The sequence below is a fragment of the Cariama cristata genome, unplaced genomic scaffold (assembly GCF_000690535.1).
Source record: "Cariama cristata isolate BGI_N322 unplaced genomic scaffold, ASM69053v1 scaffold39060, whole genome shotgun sequence".
NCBI classification, from domain to species: Eukaryota; Metazoa; Chordata; class Aves; order Cariamiformes; family Cariamidae; genus Cariama; species Cariama cristata.
In genome coordinates, this window is record NW_009597075.1 from 8,126 (window position 1) to 28,251 (window position 20,126).

The 20,126-nt window shown below is 38.5% G+C and overlaps 2 protein-coding genes across 2 annotated transcripts in view; one reads left to right on the forward strand and one right to left on the reverse strand.

The window, feature by feature from the left end:
• Nucleotides 1-14,703, forward strand: part of TOM1L1 (target of myb1 (chicken)-like 1) — a gene marked incomplete at its 5' end in the record, with an annotated part of 22,820 nt that extends 8,117 nt beyond the window's left edge. The window contains 12 exons of the mRNA XM_009708572.1: nucleotides 99-248; nucleotides 655-774; nucleotides 2,352-2,459; nucleotides 3,131-3,247; nucleotides 6,658-6,791; nucleotides 9,247-9,307; nucleotides 10,705-10,822; nucleotides 11,710-11,806; nucleotides 12,324-12,384; nucleotides 13,262-13,349; nucleotides 13,635-13,707; nucleotides 14,643-14,703. Of these exons, the coding sequence (XP_009706874.1) occupies nucleotides 99-248; nucleotides 655-774; nucleotides 2,352-2,459; nucleotides 3,131-3,247; nucleotides 6,658-6,791; nucleotides 9,247-9,307; nucleotides 10,705-10,822; nucleotides 11,710-11,806; nucleotides 12,324-12,384; nucleotides 13,262-13,349; nucleotides 13,635-13,707; nucleotides 14,643-14,703 (1,188 nt within the window). The remainder of the gene's footprint in view (nucleotides 1-98; nucleotides 249-654; nucleotides 775-2,351; nucleotides 2,460-3,130; nucleotides 3,248-6,657; nucleotides 6,792-9,246; nucleotides 9,308-10,704; nucleotides 10,823-11,709; nucleotides 11,807-12,323; nucleotides 12,385-13,261; nucleotides 13,350-13,634; nucleotides 13,708-14,642) is intronic.
• A 4,133-nt stretch (nucleotides 14,704-18,836) lies between these two features.
• Nucleotides 18,837-19,646, reverse strand: LOC104168119 (cytochrome c oxidase assembly protein COX11, mitochondrial; the record flags this gene model as incomplete). Its single annotated transcript, XM_009708585.1, has 2 exons — nucleotides 18,837-19,019; nucleotides 19,521-19,646. Coding segments are annotated over 2 exons (309 nt in total), but the record flags the coding sequence as incomplete, so codon positions are not given.
• Between the last annotated feature and the right edge of the window lie 480 nt (nucleotides 19,647-20,126).

Here is a 20,126-nt window from a genome sequence, read left to right on the forward strand (position 1 = left end):
ACACCTTGGAAAAAATTAAACAAAAGAAAACAAAAGAAGTCAAGTTGGTTTTATTTTGTTCCTAGTATCTGTGTAACAGAAGCTTTTTGTGTGTGCAGTTGCTTGACATGTGTATGCAGAACTGTGGCCCAAGATTCCAGTCTTTAGTTGTGAAGAAAGATTTCTGTAAAGACAAGCTGGTGAAACTACTGAATCCAAGATACAATTTGCCAATTGACATGCAGGAGAAAATCTTGACCTTTATCATGGTAGGTCTAGAGTAAACAGTAAGTGTTTGTCTCTCCTATATGGTAAACATTTAATGATGCAGCCCATTTCTGTACTGTAACATACTCATGGGAACCTCTTCCTAAAGCAGACTTTATTCTTGCTGCTCCTGCTTAATGCAGGAGTAGCACAGACTGAAAGATGAAGAGAGAGAACTGGAAAACTGTCAACCTCCACCTTTTATAATCCCTTCCCAGCCTGTGTATGTGCTTCCTCTGTGGTTGCACTTAGCAGGCAGGATGAGAGGTAACATTGGAGCTTTTGTGCTTCCTGCTGCTTTGAATTGAATTAACTGGAGTGGATGGAGGGAATGTTTTAGAAGTGCTTGTCTGACCCACTGACTGTCTATTTCTGTGACTGTTATTGTTCCTGTTATTTCAAAACTAGACGTGGGCCCGAGGTTTCCAAGGAATGGTGGATGTGAGTGAAGTGAAAGAAGTTTATCTAGAATTGCTGAAGAAAGGAGTGGAGTTTCCATCTTCTGACACCAGCAGAGGGGGACGTGAGGTGAGGACACACAAGGATACTTCATTAACCATTGTAAATCAGAAACAGGATGTGTTAATTGTATGAGCTATGTAGACAAAGAAGGTGTGTTTGTTTTGTTTTGTTTTTTAAATGCTCCAGGGCAGAATATGACCAACCTGCTTAAGCACATGAGCAGGAATCAGTTTCAATTATAACAGCTAAGATAACAACAAAGAAACCTGGCCTACATAGTAGTTTATTTTATTTCAAGCCACAGATTAGTGGATATGTTCTCAAAAAGGAAGGCTCTGCCTCTTAGGACTTTCAAAGTGTGTGAAGGATTTGGGTACACTGTTTACCTCCAAAATGAATGAGAGCTGAGTGCTCCAAACTTGTCAAATTCTGAAAGCCTCAACTAAAATGAGCAAGATTTTCATGAAAACATGTACTGTTCAGCACATGAGTGTTATCTATTGTTAAAATTAAACCGAGAGGTAGAAATCTATAAGAAAATATTATTGTCTATATATCTCTCCAGCTGTTTGCACAGCCTGTACACAGTAAATGTTATTTAAGCATATATCATAGGTAGCATTGTGTAGCATCTACGACATTAAGTATAAGTATGTCTTGAGCATTGGACATCAGCCGAAAATATGGTACGTGTTTTAAAGCTATTATTTCCAGAATTTTTTTTCTATTAGAAGAGTTTTGGGAAGTGTGAAAGCCATCCACCACTGGGTGGAACCTTGCAATTACAGAATTAAATGTTAATAATCAGTGCAGACAGGAATGATTCAGATTTATCCTGAGTTTGATTTGATGATTGAATAATGGAGTGCACAAAAGCTTATATATTTCAAGGTTGTTTGAACAAGCTGTGTGGAGAATGCTCTCAATAGACAATGTTTTTTTCGCCCCAAATACAGTAGAGATGATTCTGTCTACCACATGTATCTGCAAATTAAAATCAGTGGCACACCTTCTGTTGATCTTGGCAACAGCAGACCTGAACACAATTTTTACCTTGGTCTCTAGGAAGTGAAGGACTTGAAGTGTGTAGTCTTGTGCAGGTTGGGTTTTGGATTTGGGTGGTGGTGGTTTTTTAATAGCAGTCAGTTCAAATGCAACGCAAGTGAAGTTTTCTGCAGATGAAGCGTTCCAGCTTTTCGATCCTGAAGGCCTTTGTAATTCATCTTCTGCAGATGCTCAGACTTAACCCCCCAATCTTTCCACTGCTTCCAGATGTGATTCTGTTCTCAACTATGCTTTGTTGTAAAATTGCAGTGGCACTTTGGGAAGGACTCTTGGCTGTTGGATGGCTTAAGAGCTCAAGGAGCTAGGCTGTTCTTAGACATGCCCATTTTATCCTGTGATGGAATTTACTTGCAACCCGTTCAAAAGATATCTGAATTCCAAGCCTCATTTCATCACAAAATAACCATTAGATGTATTCTTGTAAATAGACCTTGGTCAACAAATTCCCTGGGAGCACTGATGATGAGAACTAATGCCCAGTTGTCTAGTCTGATAAAGATGTTTTATAGCGCTTTCATCTGGATGTCTGCTTCAATTCTTTTGTTAAACCCAAGCTCTGCTCTTGTGTCTTTCCGCAGACTTCATCTCAGCTTTCTATGAAGTCATCACCATCTTCTGCTAATCCTGCAAAACGTTCTTTACTGCCTCTCCCCACAGGACCAACGTTACTGTTGACTCCTGAACAGGTGCGGTACTACAGGTTTAGAGAAGGGCAGGTCCACTTGAAATGTACTGTTAATGTGTGATTTCAACAACCTGGGCGCATAGACCATGAGAAGGTACCATCAGTTCAAGTGGCATAGCTCTATATTCATGGTTTTAGGTTCGTTTTCTTGAAGATGTTTTACATGGTGGTGTGCCAAAGCAAAGTGGGCAGAAGTGAGTTCAATAAATGTCCACCAGAAAGTGGAATCATTTACTCAAGCATGAGAATATCTAATGATGTCTTACGATGTTGTTATGCATATTGATAAAAGTTACTTCAGAGAGAGGTGAGAAAGCCAAACTTACTTTTGCTAAAGGCTTGTGTGAAGAGATTATTCTAAAAAGCAGTAAGGAAAGGACAGTTTGCTTCCATTAAAAAAAAGCCTGTAGGTAACTAAAGAGAGTAACAGTAACTAGTGAGAGGGATTAACCATAAGGAAAACGAGTAGTACTACTAGACTTAGATCTTAGTTTGATTGCATGTATAAAAGCTGAGCTAATTCCATTCATTTTCATGGCATGTCACCAGAGTAAAATAATGGTAATGAGGCCCATATTACACCTACTGGGGAAGAAAGTATGTACTGGAGGTAAGAATTGTTCTGCTCACTCTGTTCACCTACACAATATTCTGTCCTGTTGAACCCAACAGATTGGGAAACTGTACAGTGAACTGGATATGGCAAAAATGAACGTGAGAGTCATGTCATCAATATTAAAAGAAAATGTTCCTGGCTCTGAAAATCCGGATGATATGAATCTTTTACAGGTATACAATAATTCATTGGTAGGGTATGTTAGTTTGGTGTGGTCAAAGTTGATTTCAAAATATGTTGTATCCTTTATTTTAACATCTGGATTCAGATTGCCAAATGGAATCCAACGACAGGTTTCTATCTGGTTTTGCTCAGCTTTTTCTTGTCATCTTTACCTTCCCCTGACATCTAGATAGTCAGGAAAGGACAATACAGCTTGCAATGCAAATTTAAGCTCTAGGGAATTCCAAGGGCAAAGGAATTTCACAATGGAGTGTTCTCTGTAAAGCATGTTCTGTCAAACAGCCCCGAGAACATTCCAGTTGAACGCAGTTGCCTTGTGGGAAAATAGATGATGACACAGTCTCTCTCTCATATCCGTCCCAGAGTTTTCAGTGCTTTCTTTATTATTACCAGTACCTTAAAGGCAGACTGAAGGCCAGTGAAGAATATGAAGCATTTGTTCTATGTGTGTGACCTCGAAGATTGAAAGCTTGCTGTGCTATAGATGAATCCACATACTCTTAAAGCGTAGCCTGAAGTGTATTGCAGTAGTCCAGTTTAGATTTGACAGTGAACATGTAGACATTCTTCTTTCTGTGATGTCATTTCTTCTACTTGCTCGTGCTGTGTTTTCTATTTTAGAAATAAAAATGCAGTATTACTTTAGCATTTCAATAGTGACCTATGTGAATGGACGTTTTTCTGTTTCATGTTGTCTGCAAGAATTAAAAAAGCTTTTATCACATCCTTCTGTTTCTAAACTTACCTCTGAACTTTTATGATGAGGAAGCATTTTTGGTGATTTGTCAGCATTAAATGTGTTGGAGAACTGATGTAATTTTTGCAAGCCTTCGGTGTGCTTGTCTTGCCCACTGGAGGATTTTTCCTTTGCAAGGAACCCTTAATTGGGTGCTGTTGGTTTGCCTTCAAGGTTGTACCATTCAGCTGCCTCCATTTATGGATTGGTTCACAACTGGAGGCGAGATGTGGAGAGATAGCAGCAGTTTGCCACTGTCTCTAATCTTTAATGATAGGCAGCACTGCTGGTCTGGGGGAACCAGATAGGAGACAGATACAATCTCTCAGAAGGGCTTGCGAAGCAAGGGTCTGAGCAGAGTAAACTTTAAACGTGGGCAAATATCTGTTGCAATAGATTGCAGAGGGCTTGCTTTGCCTGCACTGAAGGATTGAGTGTAGGTTGTTCCAGCAATGGACACCACCTAAGCAGCTAATCTATGGCTGTTCTGTGCACAACACTTGACTTCTGTAGTGCTACTGTCACCAGGGAGGTTGCCTCGGTGCACACTGGCCTTGATGACTTAACCAGCCAGTGAAAGATACCCCAGGTAGGAGAATACCGTGGTTTAATAAACTTGGCCACCGTCTGTCCAGTCCATGACAACGTAAGTGTTTCTGATTGCAAAACAGGAGAAGTATGTCTTTAATTTCCTGTCTCCTACTATGGCCCTTCTGCATGTGGGCACAGCAGATCAGATTGCCCACGGTAAACCAGTGGATTCTTATTGACACTCCCAGTAATAAAATTGTTGGCAAAAGTTTGAGGGCAGGGTGTGGAGTTCCCATTTGTGGGAGAGTGACTAAAAACTCATTCCTTCTATGATAATTTCACTGTTGTTCTTTCTGTTCTTTTCCCCTGTGTACCGAGTGGTATAAAGCATCAAGCATGGCTAGCCTGTTCTTTAACAATGTTTGGTGTTCACTTTTGTTTGTGGCTTTACCTGGATTGCTTGTATTAGGCTTTTATAGTCGGGGAACAAAGTCCTTTTCTAAAAGAGCTGCTTGTTTAGGCTTTAAGTCAGTTGGGAAGCATTCATTTCAGTGCTTCTGATTATCTGGAGTCTCTCAATAAAAACCGTAAGAAGGTAAACTTGGATCAGTTCAACATATTTTCAGTTCTGTAGCTTCATTAGTGGCTAGATTCCTCTGCTTCTCCACCATGTTTTGGACAAGACTTAAGATAGCAGATCTCACTTGAAACACTGTGCTCACCAGTAACAGTAGTTAAAGCTCAGTATCAGCCAAGAAGAGTAACAGACTTTTGTACTGAATAGTGAATAGTCATACTTGATGGACATTCAGGAATTCGGGTCAAGGTCATCCGCTGGTAAGAATTGGCACAAATTCATTGGAATCACTGATGATTGTTACACCAGCTGGTAGTTCATCATTGTATAACTCCAGTTTTCAAAACATAAGAGTGCATGCATCATTGTGGATAGGAGCAAAGCCTAGCAAATCCATGCTTGAAATGAGTGTCTCAATTTCCTTCTCTATCAAATATTGATATTTACAAAGGAGCTAGTCTGCCCATATAATGGAGTCATAAGAAATACACATTTTTAAATGTGAATCAGATAGTAAAGTGTGGAGTTGGAGAGGTTTTAATTACAGACATTAAACTGAATACATTTTTGTGTGTTTTATCCTGGGCTATGAAGATACAGTACTGAAAGATACAGTACTCTGTAATCCTTATGCAGATTTGGCAAAGGGGTGCAAAATTTCTTTTTACATAAATAAGATCATTTATTTATGTGAAGTGTAGTTTTTGAGGAAAGAATCAGATCACTTTGACAATAATACCAGAGGAATTTCGGAATAGCAGTGTGTAAATAGAGTCATTTTCCCCCTCCTTTTTCTTTCCTTAAGCAGAGCCAGCCAGCATTTGCAAATGCACTGTGGGGGAAAAAAATGTTGGCTGAGTTGAAGTTCCTGTTGCTAAAGAATTTGTTTCTTTGAAGATGCAAAATCTGCAGTGGAGAGGAATATAAATGAACCGTCTTCCATTTCAACTGGCAATAATGCAAAATTCTACTCAAACTCTCATAATTCTATCAGCTGATTCTGCTAGGTTTGCATTACTTTCTCAAAAAGTTCATAGATTAAGCGCATCCAAAATTCCCCACTTAGAGGAGTAGTTAGAGCTAGAGACTTGTGTCACAGAGCACTTCTATCCCTTAGAGTACTATTGTTTTTTCTTCAAGCAGACATTGAACAGGATCACATCCATTACATCCATGTGAAATATCCTGTTGCGTTTAATCAGCTTCAAATAGGATCAAATCAAATTGGCTCTGCATCACCCAGAGGGGTCTTCGTTATTTTGCAATTTGTAATTTAGACTTTAGAGACAGACATATCTTTAGAAATAAAGGTGGGTCAAGAGGTAGGGGAGTGCTGGCTGTGATGACAGGAGTTGTCAACCTGCCTTGCAGAGATCAAAGACATGAAAATTATGCTATTTGCAATGTTTGGTATGTGCGCGGTTTGTGTAAATTAAAGTATGTTACCCATGAGTCTGCAGTGTTCAAGTATCTTACCATTCTTCTCCAGAACTGACAAACTGGGAGACCACAGTCAAGATTTTTTTTTTTTTTTTTTCTTCCCCTGCCTCTGACAGAAACTGTATAAGACCTGTCGCATGATGCAGGAGAGGATCATGGAATTGCTGGTGACAGTGGAGAATGAAGATGTGATAGTTGAGTTAATACAAGTAAATGAAGATCTAAATAATGTCCTCCTGGGACATGAAAGGTAAGTACGGGGTCTCTCTCCTCACATTTGGCATCCTAACTGAGTAAGCACACTTAATGGACATAGATGGTCCCTATGTCTAATGTTGATCCTCCACAAGGAGACAGATTTTATCCTTAAATCCAGAAGAGAAACATGATTGGAAAAAGAGAAAACTTGTATATTTGCCTTCTCCTAAACGCTTCGGAAACAGTTCATAAAGGTAGGTAGAAAACCATTAGCATGGGGTGAAACAAGTTCACAGCATAGATGGGAAATCAGATGGAGGCACACAAACAAAAATAATTTTGGAATTTGACATTCCTTTTGGTAGTGCACAGTGAATTTGTCATCAGTCTGCTACAAACCCTTTGGTACTGGTGATGGTCGTTGTCTCTGTGAAGTCTATATGCTTCCAAGAAAGAATAGTTATTCTCCTTTCTAAACAACTTTGACAGCTTTACTGCAGAAATCGGCCATGGAATAGCATTCTGCCTCATTGCATGCTTACGAGAGTCACTTGCTTTTCTCAACTGGATTGAAACATGCTGTTCTACTTGTCTTACAGAAGAAAATGTATGTTTCTTTCACACATGGAAGCACTGCAGTGCTTGCATTGACATCCTGTGTATTTGTCTTATGTCATTGGTAGCATGACTAGATGCTAGCAAAACAGAAACTAATTTTAAACTCAAAATTCCAGTATTATCTCCCAAAATATCACGAGTATACTCCTAGAGAGTATTCTGGTTTAATAGGAACTAGCCTTCCGTGACAAATAGTTTATCTCCTCCGTGGCTAAGAAATGTTCTAGAAATCATTATGCATCAAGTGCAATGGTTCCTTATTAAATTTAGCAGATTTAGAGAATTTAGTAATCTTTTCTTTTTAATCCTCTTCTGAATGCGGCACTGAGAATACCACTAATTCTTCTAAGTGTCACAGCACAAACTTTGGGCCTAATCTTAACAACATCTAGTTTTCACTTAACCTTAAATCTTACATCTACAGCAGTGTTGGCATATTTTACAGTAGCCGCCTTGAAAGAATTGTGTGCTGGCTTCTTGCTTTAGGAAGTTTTTAATTTTAGTGAAGCAAAAATAGCATTCTGTTTGGCTTCTGTAAATGCACTGAAGACAGATGTGGGCTTACGTTTTTGTTATGACTGATGAATACTGGCAAGGCCAAGAATCTCTTGAACTATGAATAGTAGCTTGTGGGTATAATTCAACAAACTCCTTATGAAAGACTCACTTTGGTATTGAAGGAGCAATTAATCGGCCATTGTGAAACTGAACAGAAAACTACTGCGTTTTAGTAGTGTAATGTTATGATTTATATGTAATGAGTCTTCCTGGGTGCAGGTGCATTCACTTTGGAGTTGATAAGTATTAAAATGTATTTGGTTAATATTTGCTGCAGAAGATTTGTTCTTTGGAACTCCCTCTGAACAATGAGATGTGTAAAGGACAAACTGATTTTAACTAGCTGCATCTGTTTCATACTCTGTGTATTGTTTGAAGACAAGTTATGCTGCATTCTCTGTTTCTGTTTATTAATGTAGAGTCCAAATTAAATCACGAACAATCACCATTGTGCAATAAACTGGCCTCTTGTATGTAACAATGCCTCCCTCTAGTGGTTCTAGCAACTTTTCGGTTCTTCCTGTATTTCAGATAAATATTTTATGTTCTGCAGTTGGAAAGGTGTGGGGTTTTTTTCCCTTCTGTTGCTCCCTGCGTATATGCTGTCTTTGTGAGCCTCACCAGTATGGTAACCCTGAATAGCAAATGCAGTTGTATAGACAGTGTCGTGTCCATACCACTTAGGGCTCCTGCTTCTGAAACAGATTGACCTTATGGATGCTGAATATCACTTGACCAGGTCTCCTCTGGACCCGGTGTAGCACTGTTATGACTCCTAGTACATAAATATCTATGCAGATGGATTTTTTTTGTTTGTTTCCTTTTTTTTTTTAAGTGATTTCAAATGCCTGAACTAATGAGAGCTGTGTACCAGAACAGGTGTGTGGCTTGTCCTGAGATGGCAGGAGGGAATATGGGGACCTCTGAGGACAGAAGGCTTCCTCGGACTTGGTTGGAAGACTGTGCTGGTCAGAAAGAGCCAGATTTGGCACAGTACTTGTTCATAGTTACCTGTCTGGCATGAACAGAGGCAAACTGTGTCAGCCATCCCTTGGTTTTGTTTTGGGAGAAACAGATGGCTGTCTCCAAAAGTGAGCCCAAGAACAAACTAACTGCTGTTGGTATAGATGATCAGAGGACCACAGCCCTGGAGAAGAGAGGGTCAAATTGCTAGTGCAGAGACAAGTACCCCAGAGAAAAGCACCGGTAGTGCTTGTTTGGCACCTCTGGAGTCTTTTGATAATCAAACTTTGATTATAACTGGTTTCATTTTCTTACAAATGACATCATAGAAATGTAAGAATGAACTTTTAACTCTGCAACTTCAACAGGTTCTCTCGAAACAGAGTTCGTTTTTTGGAGAATCAGAGAATACAACGTGAACGCAGAGAGGTGAGTAATTACAGAGGAACTCATGAACTGCAAACATTCCTTTTTCTGTTCATTGTGAAAAATACACTTTTGAAATACACAGAATTTTATTCTCTAGTTGAGAGGTACGGGAGATAGGCTGATACTACTCGTTGATTGTTTTTAAAGTCTCACTTGCAGATTTTCAGGCAAAATTCACGTAACTAAAGTAGCAAATAATGTCAAATCTAAGATGGAAGCTTGATCAGGAAAAATGAGAGAGAGAGAGATCTATTCAAATGCTGGTGTATTACCTCTACAGCTAAGTACTATTATCTGCCATATACAAAATGATGAACCATAATGTTTCTTTTCATTTGTTCTCTCTTAAGCATTTATAGACTGAAATACTATTACACTATCAGAATTCACTATTACTTACGGTTTTTTCTGAGTCGGAGCTTTTTCTGAATTGTGAATAATGGTAAATCTTTAATGACTATTCTTTATTGATTGATAATTATGGTTGTTAATTATAGTGCCCAAAGTAGTTTTGCACATGTTTCAGCTTCTGCTAAGCCATAATTGCGTAGCCATCTAGAACTCAATATGAAAATGACTGCATTGTGAATGCTGAAATACAACTGACGGTTATTTAAAAAAAAGGTAGAAGACGATCTTGTTTTCCTTGAAAAGCCACTATTACTACATTGTAGTTATGTAGGTGGATGTTTTTGCTTGATGGATGCACTGTTGGATTAGTTAATAGTCCAAATGGTGCAGTCTGTGCATTTTTATATTATTCAGGAGTCTCCAAGTTTAAAAATGCATCATCTTTTTGTTTGTTTTAATCTAGTGTGACCAAACTTCAAGCATGTGGTTTCATTAAAATCTTTGGTTGTCTACGTTTTTAATTCTAACACATTCACAGGAGAAACAAAGAGAACCTTTTCCTGTGTCCTAGGAAACATGGATGTGATTTTGGACTTTTCCTATCCAAAACAGGGTTGAAAAAAAAGAAAATCAGTCTCCTAAGTATGTATCAAATCTCAATAAGACAAATAAGTAGCATGAAAATCAGAAGATAGATATCAGACTTGTGTCTAAAGAAGCTCATGATTGCTTTTTGGAATTGAGTCCATTCTATTTTGTACTTTAGAATTATTTTCCTTAATTTTTTTTGAAATGGCAGCCTGGCTGAAACTGATCTTTTCTGGAAAGCATTTTGTTTCATTACCTATATTTCACACACACACAAAAAAATCCTGGTCTTCTTTCATACTTGCCAGTTTTTAATGTTGTCATTTTAAAAGTTTATATTCCATGAAAATAGCAATTTGTTTAAAACTATACAAGTTCCTTTTAAAAAAAAAAAACACCAAACACAAAACAACACACCAAAAAAACCCAAACAACTTTATTCGTTTCCAAATGTTAAGTTGTACAGGAAACAGCCATCTGCTCCCTCAAGTGATCTACTTGACCTGTCCATGGATTCTCCATCTCCTGTGTCAACAGTCGTGCAACCTGAATCTGCAGTGTCTCCTTCAGGCCTTAGTAAGTGACGAATGCGCATTTCCCTTGCAGTCTGGTTTCCTAAAGCAAGCCAACAAGAGCTTGGTGGAGGAATCGAGAAGTTCGTTGTAAGACAGAAAACAAAGATAGTCCTTAACTTTAAGGTTGTTCCTTAAATCTCCTGAAAAGGGGAACTGATGGGTGTACATAGGAAAAAAAAATGTTAACGTAGTATAAGGTTCCCTATAATTTGTTTATAGTGGAAGCAATAATCTTTTTTCCCCGGATTACATAAATTTGAACAGTAGAACATGCTCTGCCTTCTATTACAGTGAAGCCTGTAAAACAGTCTGGTAGCTGCTTGTTCTGTAGGCTTGGAAGAAAGAAACACAGATACGCTTTTCTCATACCCTCTTGATGTCCAAAGTTTTTTCGGGGGGCACTTGGTGTTAGAAACAGTTCACTTTGAGAAAGGTACTCATCTCCTTTAACTTTAGACTTCTTTCATAGTCAGAGGAGTGAGTAAAGCTCTTAACGTCGGTACCCTGAATTACTGTTTGCAGAAGCCCCCCCCTTTATCCGCTCTAGGGGAGTCCATGTACTGAAGTTAAAGGTGTGAATGTCGCCCAGGAATAAATGCCTATAATTCCATTTTAATCTTTTAGAAATAGTGAAAGGACTTTTAAGTGGTATCTACCATGTATAGCATTACTGATGATGTTCTGACATTTTAAGGAGATAAATATATTGCATCTAAAACCACCTGAGTGTTACTAAAATTTTGCCTTTCATGTGATAAATAGCAATTAGTTTCAGACTCTTTATATCCCTTCCAAACAAAACTTCACCCTTTCAGTGTTCATAGTATAAGTAACTGACGTTTGCTTAACAATGTTTAAATGATCATTAATTATTGCTTTGAATTTCAGATTGCGTATCTGCACACCATGAAGATAAAAACAAGCATCATCCATCAATTTATCCACAGCTAGATTTAGCAACTATTACAAAAGCTCAGCAATTCCCGTGAGTAATCTCTTATCAGAAATGGTAACAGATAACAGATCTTCAGAGGTATTAGTACTCTGTAATTCATCTATGAGTTTATAGAAAGCTCTGAGAACACAGATTACTAGTTTTTACACATTAGTCCAGTAAAACAAGTGAAAACTACCTGTGTGCTAGACATTGCTTAACATGCTTAAAAATACACTACTCCTGCAGCACTGTTTAGTCAGGGACATAAATTTATCTCAACAGTCAAAACATACTTGAGATATATATGACTTTCTGCTTGAGTGTTGCCAATGCTGCAGTGAAAGGGAGAAACAGTTGAATTGTACAGGTCAATAAGAAGAGTTTAACATGAGAGGTGTCCTTGTAGTTCCCTGCCTTTTATGTGAATGGGACACTGGCCCACCTGCCCATGCTGCTATCAGTTGTGACATAAGGTAAAGACAGACCAGCAAAAAAATACTGTAACAATCAGAATATACAGTTTTGGTAGCTTTTCAGTTACTTTCAATGTATTACTCTCTCCTAGATTTGCAACTGAAGCACAAAACAATAGTGTAAGCAACCCAGCTGGACATTCATATAGCAATGTGAGTAACACTCATATTCAGAATAATCATGCTTTGCTGGCAACTGTCAAAATGAGAACTGTTTGGATTTACCCTGACTGCTGTCCTAATGGGATACAACGATCTATTCTGTGGCTCTTCCCCATACATGAGGGAACTCTCTGTATTTGGTGACCAGGCCAACTTAACTCTTTTATACTACAGATGCTAATATGAAAGCACATTTTCTTGGGTCCAGCATAATCTCAGGGGAGTTTGCAGAAAGCAGTTGCCCTATTATTTGTGTTTAATCTGTTGGTGTGTGGAGCAATCTGAGATCTCCTCCTGCTGCCATTTTGTTACTCTGTTGTATTTCCTATCTCGAAAAAGATACTTAAATAAATAAATAAAACCACCCCAAACAACCCACCAAAAAAACTAAACACTTCACAACCAAATACAGTGTAGGACAAATGGCATATGCTGCAGACAAAACACCCATGACAGAAGAGATGCAAAGAATATGAAGGGACGTTGAGATAATATTATGAATTTGATTGCTATTCTGCAGTAGGCAGTATGAAATGGAAAAGATGAGAAGCAACCCCCAAACACACACACATATTCCCTATTTTAAACTGCAAGTAAAAGCAGATACCTGTATTGTGAATACTGTGGTCTTTGAGTCTGTGTAGTGTAACAAATTGCACAGAAGTAAATTACATGAATGTGCTATAGATAACACTAAAAGACATTTTGAACTTTGTGTGGAGAATGGAGATTAGTTAGATTGATAACTGTTGATCTTAGAATTTACCTGCTGTAGTCTGAGAGTCTAAAGATAAGTCAGCAGTTACATAAGTCAAACTAGTTGTCACAGAACAATCTGTTTATGCACTGTTTTGCTTGATGTCCTTAGTTGGCGACTCTCTTAAGCCCAGTGCCTCTGAATCCAGTAAATGTGCAGACTGGACATACTACATTATTAAATGGACCATCACCAACAGGTAATAAATACTGCAGATCACCTAACTTTCATGAACATGTATTTTTCTTGTTAGAACTTAAGGGCTTTACATACCAGCTGTTTAGGAGCAGCAACAAACATTCACAAAATCTCATATTGCTCATGGCTTCTCTTAGATATGTCTGTCTATTTTAGCATTTAAAGCAACTAGATACATAGGAGATAATCTGCTACTTTCAGGAAAATACAAAAAAAGTAACATGCAGTAAGCATGCTTTTCACTTATATTTAAATCTGGATTTATCTGCCTGTCTTTATTCTTCAGCTACATCAAAGAACAAGTCACAATTACCTCATTACTATGAGATAATGGAATTTGATCCCTTGGCTCCCACTGAGTAAGTAACTTTTAAAATAAGTAATACACAGTTTTCTTAGGTGCCAAAGGCAAGAGGGCTTCTGAGATGGCTTTTTTTTTTTTCTGAGTGAGAAAACAGACCACTATTTAGACTGAGTTCAGCTGACCAACTGGATCACTAATGTAAATGAAAGTGGCTGCATTTTGTACATTTTCTTCCAATATTTCTGGCATAACCAATTAAGGAATAAATGGCATCTGTAAAAATGGTGGAGTAATGCTGTGTCAAAAATGATCTACTAAAAATCCTATCCAGTGATATCAAAAGGTGAATAAAACATGGTAAGGGTTCTGATGGAGGAAGCCAATTGACACTTCAGCACAGGTAGTTCTGGAGGATGGTAACCAAAGCAATTCCTGTTCACAGCAATCATGATTAAGAATGTTTTTCTACTGCATATCAAGAAAACCCTCAATTTAAATACAGGCTACAAAATGGAATGCATGCTGGGACACTCCAGAGGGCCAAATAGTCAGACAGAAAACTAATACAAAACTAAACAGATGGCAGAACTCTCCTTTCTACCATTAAATGGCAAACAAATTTGAGCCACCTGTGTAAAACTTACTTCTGAGGAGCCATTGAATTCTGAGGTAGAAAAATTTTTTTTTAAACTAGTGCAGTAATTGCATGCCATGTGGTATAGTTGCCACTTGCATTTTGCTGTCCTGTGCCTGAACTTATTTCATCAAAAGTGACAATGTCCAGAGGTCTCATTAAATGTGTGATCACAGATGCACCACAGGATTGGCTCTTTGTTTCTATGGAAACCTGTGTATCCTGCAACTGATGCTACGCTGTTAGGCAAACCCTATAAACTCCTGCCAGTTGGTGCTTGGGCAGGATTTCATTGGTGTGTTTTGTCCAAATTAAACAACGGTGTTGTGGGAGTTGCCCTGTTCCTCTTGTTTCAGAGCTATTTATGAAGAAATTGATGTGCTGAAGACAGAGGTTAAAAAGAAGACAGAATGCTGAAGGTGGAGGTGAAGTCTTTTACTGAACACACATTATCCTCTGGTGCTGGTCCTGGGCAGTGCTTCCTATAATGTACAAGTGAATAACAGAAGAGGTTTTGTATTTTGACACAACAAACAATACATGCTGGAATACTAAGCTGTGTGGAATTTGAAGAGTTACTTGGATCTGCACCTTCATAATTTGTCCTAAATACTCAACTGTGTATTCTTCAAGGTGACTTGCATGATTATTTTTGAAGTCTTTTGGGGGCCTTTAAAATATGATTTCCAAAGTCACCTGCGTATGAAGTAACACTTGACACCTGACACAAGTACACAAAAAGGACATTATGTTTCAAGAAACTGCAGAATCCAGTTTCTGTTTTGGCCTCATTGCTGTCTCTGTTAACCTCCCTAGAAATTTATAAGAGGATTTTGATATGTAGGGCTTTTTTAAAATTGGGCCTCTTGATAGAAGTCTGAAGACATGCAGTGTTAGTTTCTTACATTCATATTCTTAACACAGATTTTGTTTATTTCCTAAAAGCCCCCAATATAGTTGGATTTTGTCTTGCTAAGAACCTGAGCTGGGACATGAGGTGGTGTCATCCATGATTAACAGAACAGAAAAAAACCCTGCTTATTGCTGTGTTGTTGCTGTTGCCTTTATTTACTCAGTAAATATTGGAGGGGGATCAATCATTTCTTCAGTGTTTTTGCCCTGCACAGATTGTTCTGGTGAAGGAAAAAATAATCATCTACAATGCAGATGAGCAATAGTTATCTATTTATTTTAATCAAGTTGTTTAACCCTGTTAATAACAGTTTTTCAGTGATTAAAGTGCCTTATGTATTTTAATGCTGAATGTAAAATGTGCCCCTTGACAGGTATAGTTCTCTGAATTTATAATTGATACAGAATTTGAGAACTTAGTTCATGTTCATAGCTGATAAGCTAATTTTTTGTGAAATACTACATTTTAAATGTTCATTGTTAACTGTTTAAGTGATAAGTTCTCAGTTGGTTTTGCAATTTTTGTAGCATAAAATTCCAAATAAAAGCAAATGCTTACTGAGAAGTTAACCCCCATCACTTCTGAGTTTTTACCAGATGACACAAGTATTCCATGAAATACCAAATGTAGGTGGTATTGGAAGTATTTTAGTGTGGATCCATGGTGCTTCATTGCATGGTTAGCAATTTTGCAGTTTGCTGTAGGACCACTGGAACACAACCTTGAAGGTTGGGGGGTTTTGTAAGCAGAGGTGAAAAGGTAAGCTGCTTTATTATTATTTTTCTTGTATTTGCAATGGTCTGGACAGCAGCCTGAGAAAACTGATGAAAATAGGATTTGAGGTGCATGGATTTTTTTTTTTTTTTTTTTTTTTGTTCCCTACAGCTTAGTTGTATTTGTAAAACCCTCGCACACTGAAGCGTAACAAATTAAAATAGGCTGTTTCAGTATGGTAATCCATAATGGATGATTGCTAACTGAACTTTTCCATGTTTAAAGAAGCAAAATGGTCACAGATAGATGAAAGGGAACTGTCTAATTACTGAGGTTAGAGAGCTTGTTTTATAGTTGGAATGTGCTCAGTATCTCTGCAAACTTGGGCTTTCAAACACAGGGGGAAACCCCGCATTTTTATGAAAGTGGCACTTGCCGTATTCATAGAATTGTATTGTAGAATGAACGGGTTGGGTTGGAAGAGACCTGAAAGCCCATCGAGTTCCAACCCCCCTGCCACAGGCAGGGCAACCTTCCGCTAAAACCCCCAGCCAGCCTGGCCTTGAACACTTCCAGGGATGGGGCAGCCACAGCTTCTCTGGGCAACCTGCTCCAGTGCCTCACCATCCGCAGCGTGAAGAATTTCTTTCTAATGCGTAAATCTTCCCTCTTCCAGTTTAAAGCCATTGTCCCTTGTCCTATCACTCCATGCCCTTGTAAAAAGTCCCTCCCTAGCTTTTGTGTAGCTCCTGTTAAGACACTGGAAGGCTGCTCTAAGGTGTCCCCAGAGTCTTCTCTTCTCCAGGCTGAACCACCCCAGCTCTCTCAGCCTGTCCTCATAGGAGAGGTGCTCCAGCCCTCGGATCATCTTCGTGGCCTCCTCTGGACTTGCTCCAGCAGGTCCGTGTCCCTCTTACGTTGTGGTCCCCAGAGCTGAAGGCAGTACTGCGGGGGGGGGGGGTGCCACCCACACACAAGGTGCGTGTCTCACCAGAGCAGAGTAGAGGGGGAGAATCCCCTCCCTCGACCTGCTGGTCACGCCGCTTTGGGTGCAGCCCAGGGTACAGTTGGCGTTCTGGGCTGCAGGCACACATTGCTGGGTCATGCTGAGCTCCTCATCAACCAACAGCCCCAAGTCCTCTTCAGGGCTGCTCTCCATCCATTCTCTGCCCAGCCTGTGTTCGTGCTTGGGGTTGCAGGACCTTGCAGGACATTCCTTTTCTTCTGAAGCACATGGCCAGAATAAGGTAATGTGTGGAGAACTGTCATAATCAGTTCAATTTTCAAAAAGACAGTGGGCCAAAGACAACACAGGTAAGATATGGTTTTTTTCCCTAGCCTGGATTCAAAGATTTGTCTTGGTATTTTTTTTTCCTGAAGCACAACTGGAATTACAAAGCTTGCTGCTATCTTCATGCAGATGTATTTCGCTTGTACGGGCTCCCCATGTTCTGCTAGATAAAATGCATTAGAGAGATGAAAGAATGGAAAGTTTTGGAACTTTAATACAGTGAAGTCCTGACATGAATGTCATCCAGAATCTATTTGAACCCCACCTGTATTTGGTACACAATAATAACATTTAAAAGCAGCATCCATTTATTTTCAAAAAAGCACTTTTTGAATTATTGCATGCAAACATAAGTGACACTAAAGTACCTGGAAGTTATTTCTGATATACCCATTACCTTTTCAGAGTCCAAACAAACCAACATTAGTCTTACTTTGTTAGATCTCATCTGCTGAAAGGGATAGAAAGAACTGGCCTAGCAGATGAGATACTGGGCTGAGATTAATTTCTGTGTGAAAATGAGTAGGTCACTTAAACTTGCTCTGCGACTCACTCCTCATTTGCAAAGCTATGATAAAGTGTTATTATCCCTACCCCACAGATAATGACCAAAAGTTACATAAATACAGGCTTACGTGTTCTGATGGTAAACAGAGTAACTAGGAGTACCTCTGAACAACTGATAGGCTGCTGGGCAGGCTTTGTCAGACTTAACCTCAGAATGGGGTTGATTTCCTTTAGGTCTTTGAGGAGACTCCTATACTATTAATTTAGCCTGCAATTTAGAGCAGTTGTTTATGTACTGCCTTTCCCTTCAAAGCATTTCATACATAAGGCGAGCTTGTCTCTGTGTAGGGATGCCCAGTGTACAGCCCTCTGCAGAGTAAAAGGGCAGTCATTAGCAGTACAGATACTTTAAATGAGTTGAACACAACATCAAAATTTGAAAATGGTATTTCCAAATGGAAACCATACCACAGACGTGATGTGCTTGTATTTAAATTACTGTTCCTCATTCATATGAAAACAGTTTTAGAGCAGGCTGCTCTTACCAAATGAACTACTGATTCAGTAATAATTTGAGAGGGTGCATCATCTGAATAATCATATCCTCCGGTGCCATGGGCGGGTTACACAGCAATACAGTCTAACTTTGTTTTGAGATTTCATGAACTGATTACCTGGTTTTACCTTTTTATTAAGTAACTTACACGGAACTTACTCTTCAGAGCCAGCAATGCAATTTTAGATGCTTAATAAACTGATTTGTGCCTCTGTATTTAAATGAAGATCTCAATTTACACTTGTGTTTAAAAATTTGCCTCACAGTATTCAGATAACATCTATCACATAAAAAGATGGCTTCAGAAAACCCTCTCTCTTCCAGGAACAGTGTGTTCCCTTCTATTGTCTGATGAAGAAATACTGTCTCTTAAGAAATAATATTTCAACTAAGTAGTTTTTTTTTTTTCTAAAAAAAAGGTATCTTTTCATAACAGTAGCATGTGCCCATGGTGGTTTAATAACAGAATTTCATATTGCACAGTACTCTTGCAGTTTTTCCTTCCATGGAAAAATGTTTTCAAAACTGGTAGTCAGGTAGCAGAAGTCAAACTGTGTAGAGATTGCCCATTACTGATATCCAGGAAGTGGTAACTTCTGTCCTTCCTTTGCTTCAAAAAAGGTGTAAGAGAGGGTGATCAAATCAACTTTAGCCATTTTAGGGTCCTCTACAAATTCTGGATCAATGTAGAAAAAGACAGGCATGTCCACTTCCTCCTGAGGATTTAGCCGCTGTTCTTCAAAACAAAAACACTGCATGGGGGAGGGAAAAAAAAACCCAAACAATTACACAACAGTAGCTATGGCCAACATGAAAGAAAGCTTCATCTTTTAAAATCAAGACTCATTCCCTGTACATCCCTAAAATCCCGACAAAGATAAACTATATGAGCAATGAGACAGCAATTCTGTTCCTCCTGTGTTACAGGAAGAAAAATTAGCTTTTAATTAAGTGTCCAAATGTGCAAATTGGCCAGGCTAGCTCACAGCTCTACCACCTGCCCTCAAAGTCAGTGGTACTAAAGATCATATATTTGGGAGCCACTCTAATTGGACATGTACTGCAGCTTGTTACAAATATAGTAAGGCTAAGAATGAACTAGTGCACTGTCATTTGAAAAAATCAAGGTATTTTCTTAAAATGTTGGCATACAAAGAATGGTATCCAGGATTAAAATGAGAAAAAGTTAATTTATAGATAACGATTCTCATTCATGTAAAGGAAAATGTAATCTTTGCTTTGTTCACACTTACTTGTATTTTATTGAAATACTGTCCTGCTTCAAAGGGTACTACATTGTAGGTAGAGATTCCAATTATTGGTTTGTCAGTAGGATTTTTTGCTTTATAAAATGCCAGTGCAGTCTCTCCTGGAACCACCTGTATAAAGTAATTGCACAGTGATTTTTATTTTTTTTTTAATCCACTGCAGCCCTCCACCCCTCAGAGTTCTTTAGACTTTAGCTAGAATTAGTTCATAATCTCATTTGCTGTTTCAAATTGGTTACTTCACGAATATTTTGCTTATATACAGTTTGCCCCCATTCAAAATTAAAAGCATCAATAATGTCATATGGGTGCATTTTTAATCTGAACCAGATTGCCACTGAGATTTCTATTATTCTCAGCAATTTAGCAGCATACAGAGCTTTTTCATATGCAGATTTATATGTGGTATACATTTAATTTTTGAGGTTACCATTCTTTCAGTACTGGACTCAGAAACCAATTAAGAAGCATGACTGCTTTTGAGAGGTTTTATTAAGAACTGATTTTAAACAGTAAAGATAGATTAAAATGTTCTTTTTTATATCTCTCTCTATATATAAAAACAGTCCTACAAGGATAGGGGCAAGAAGA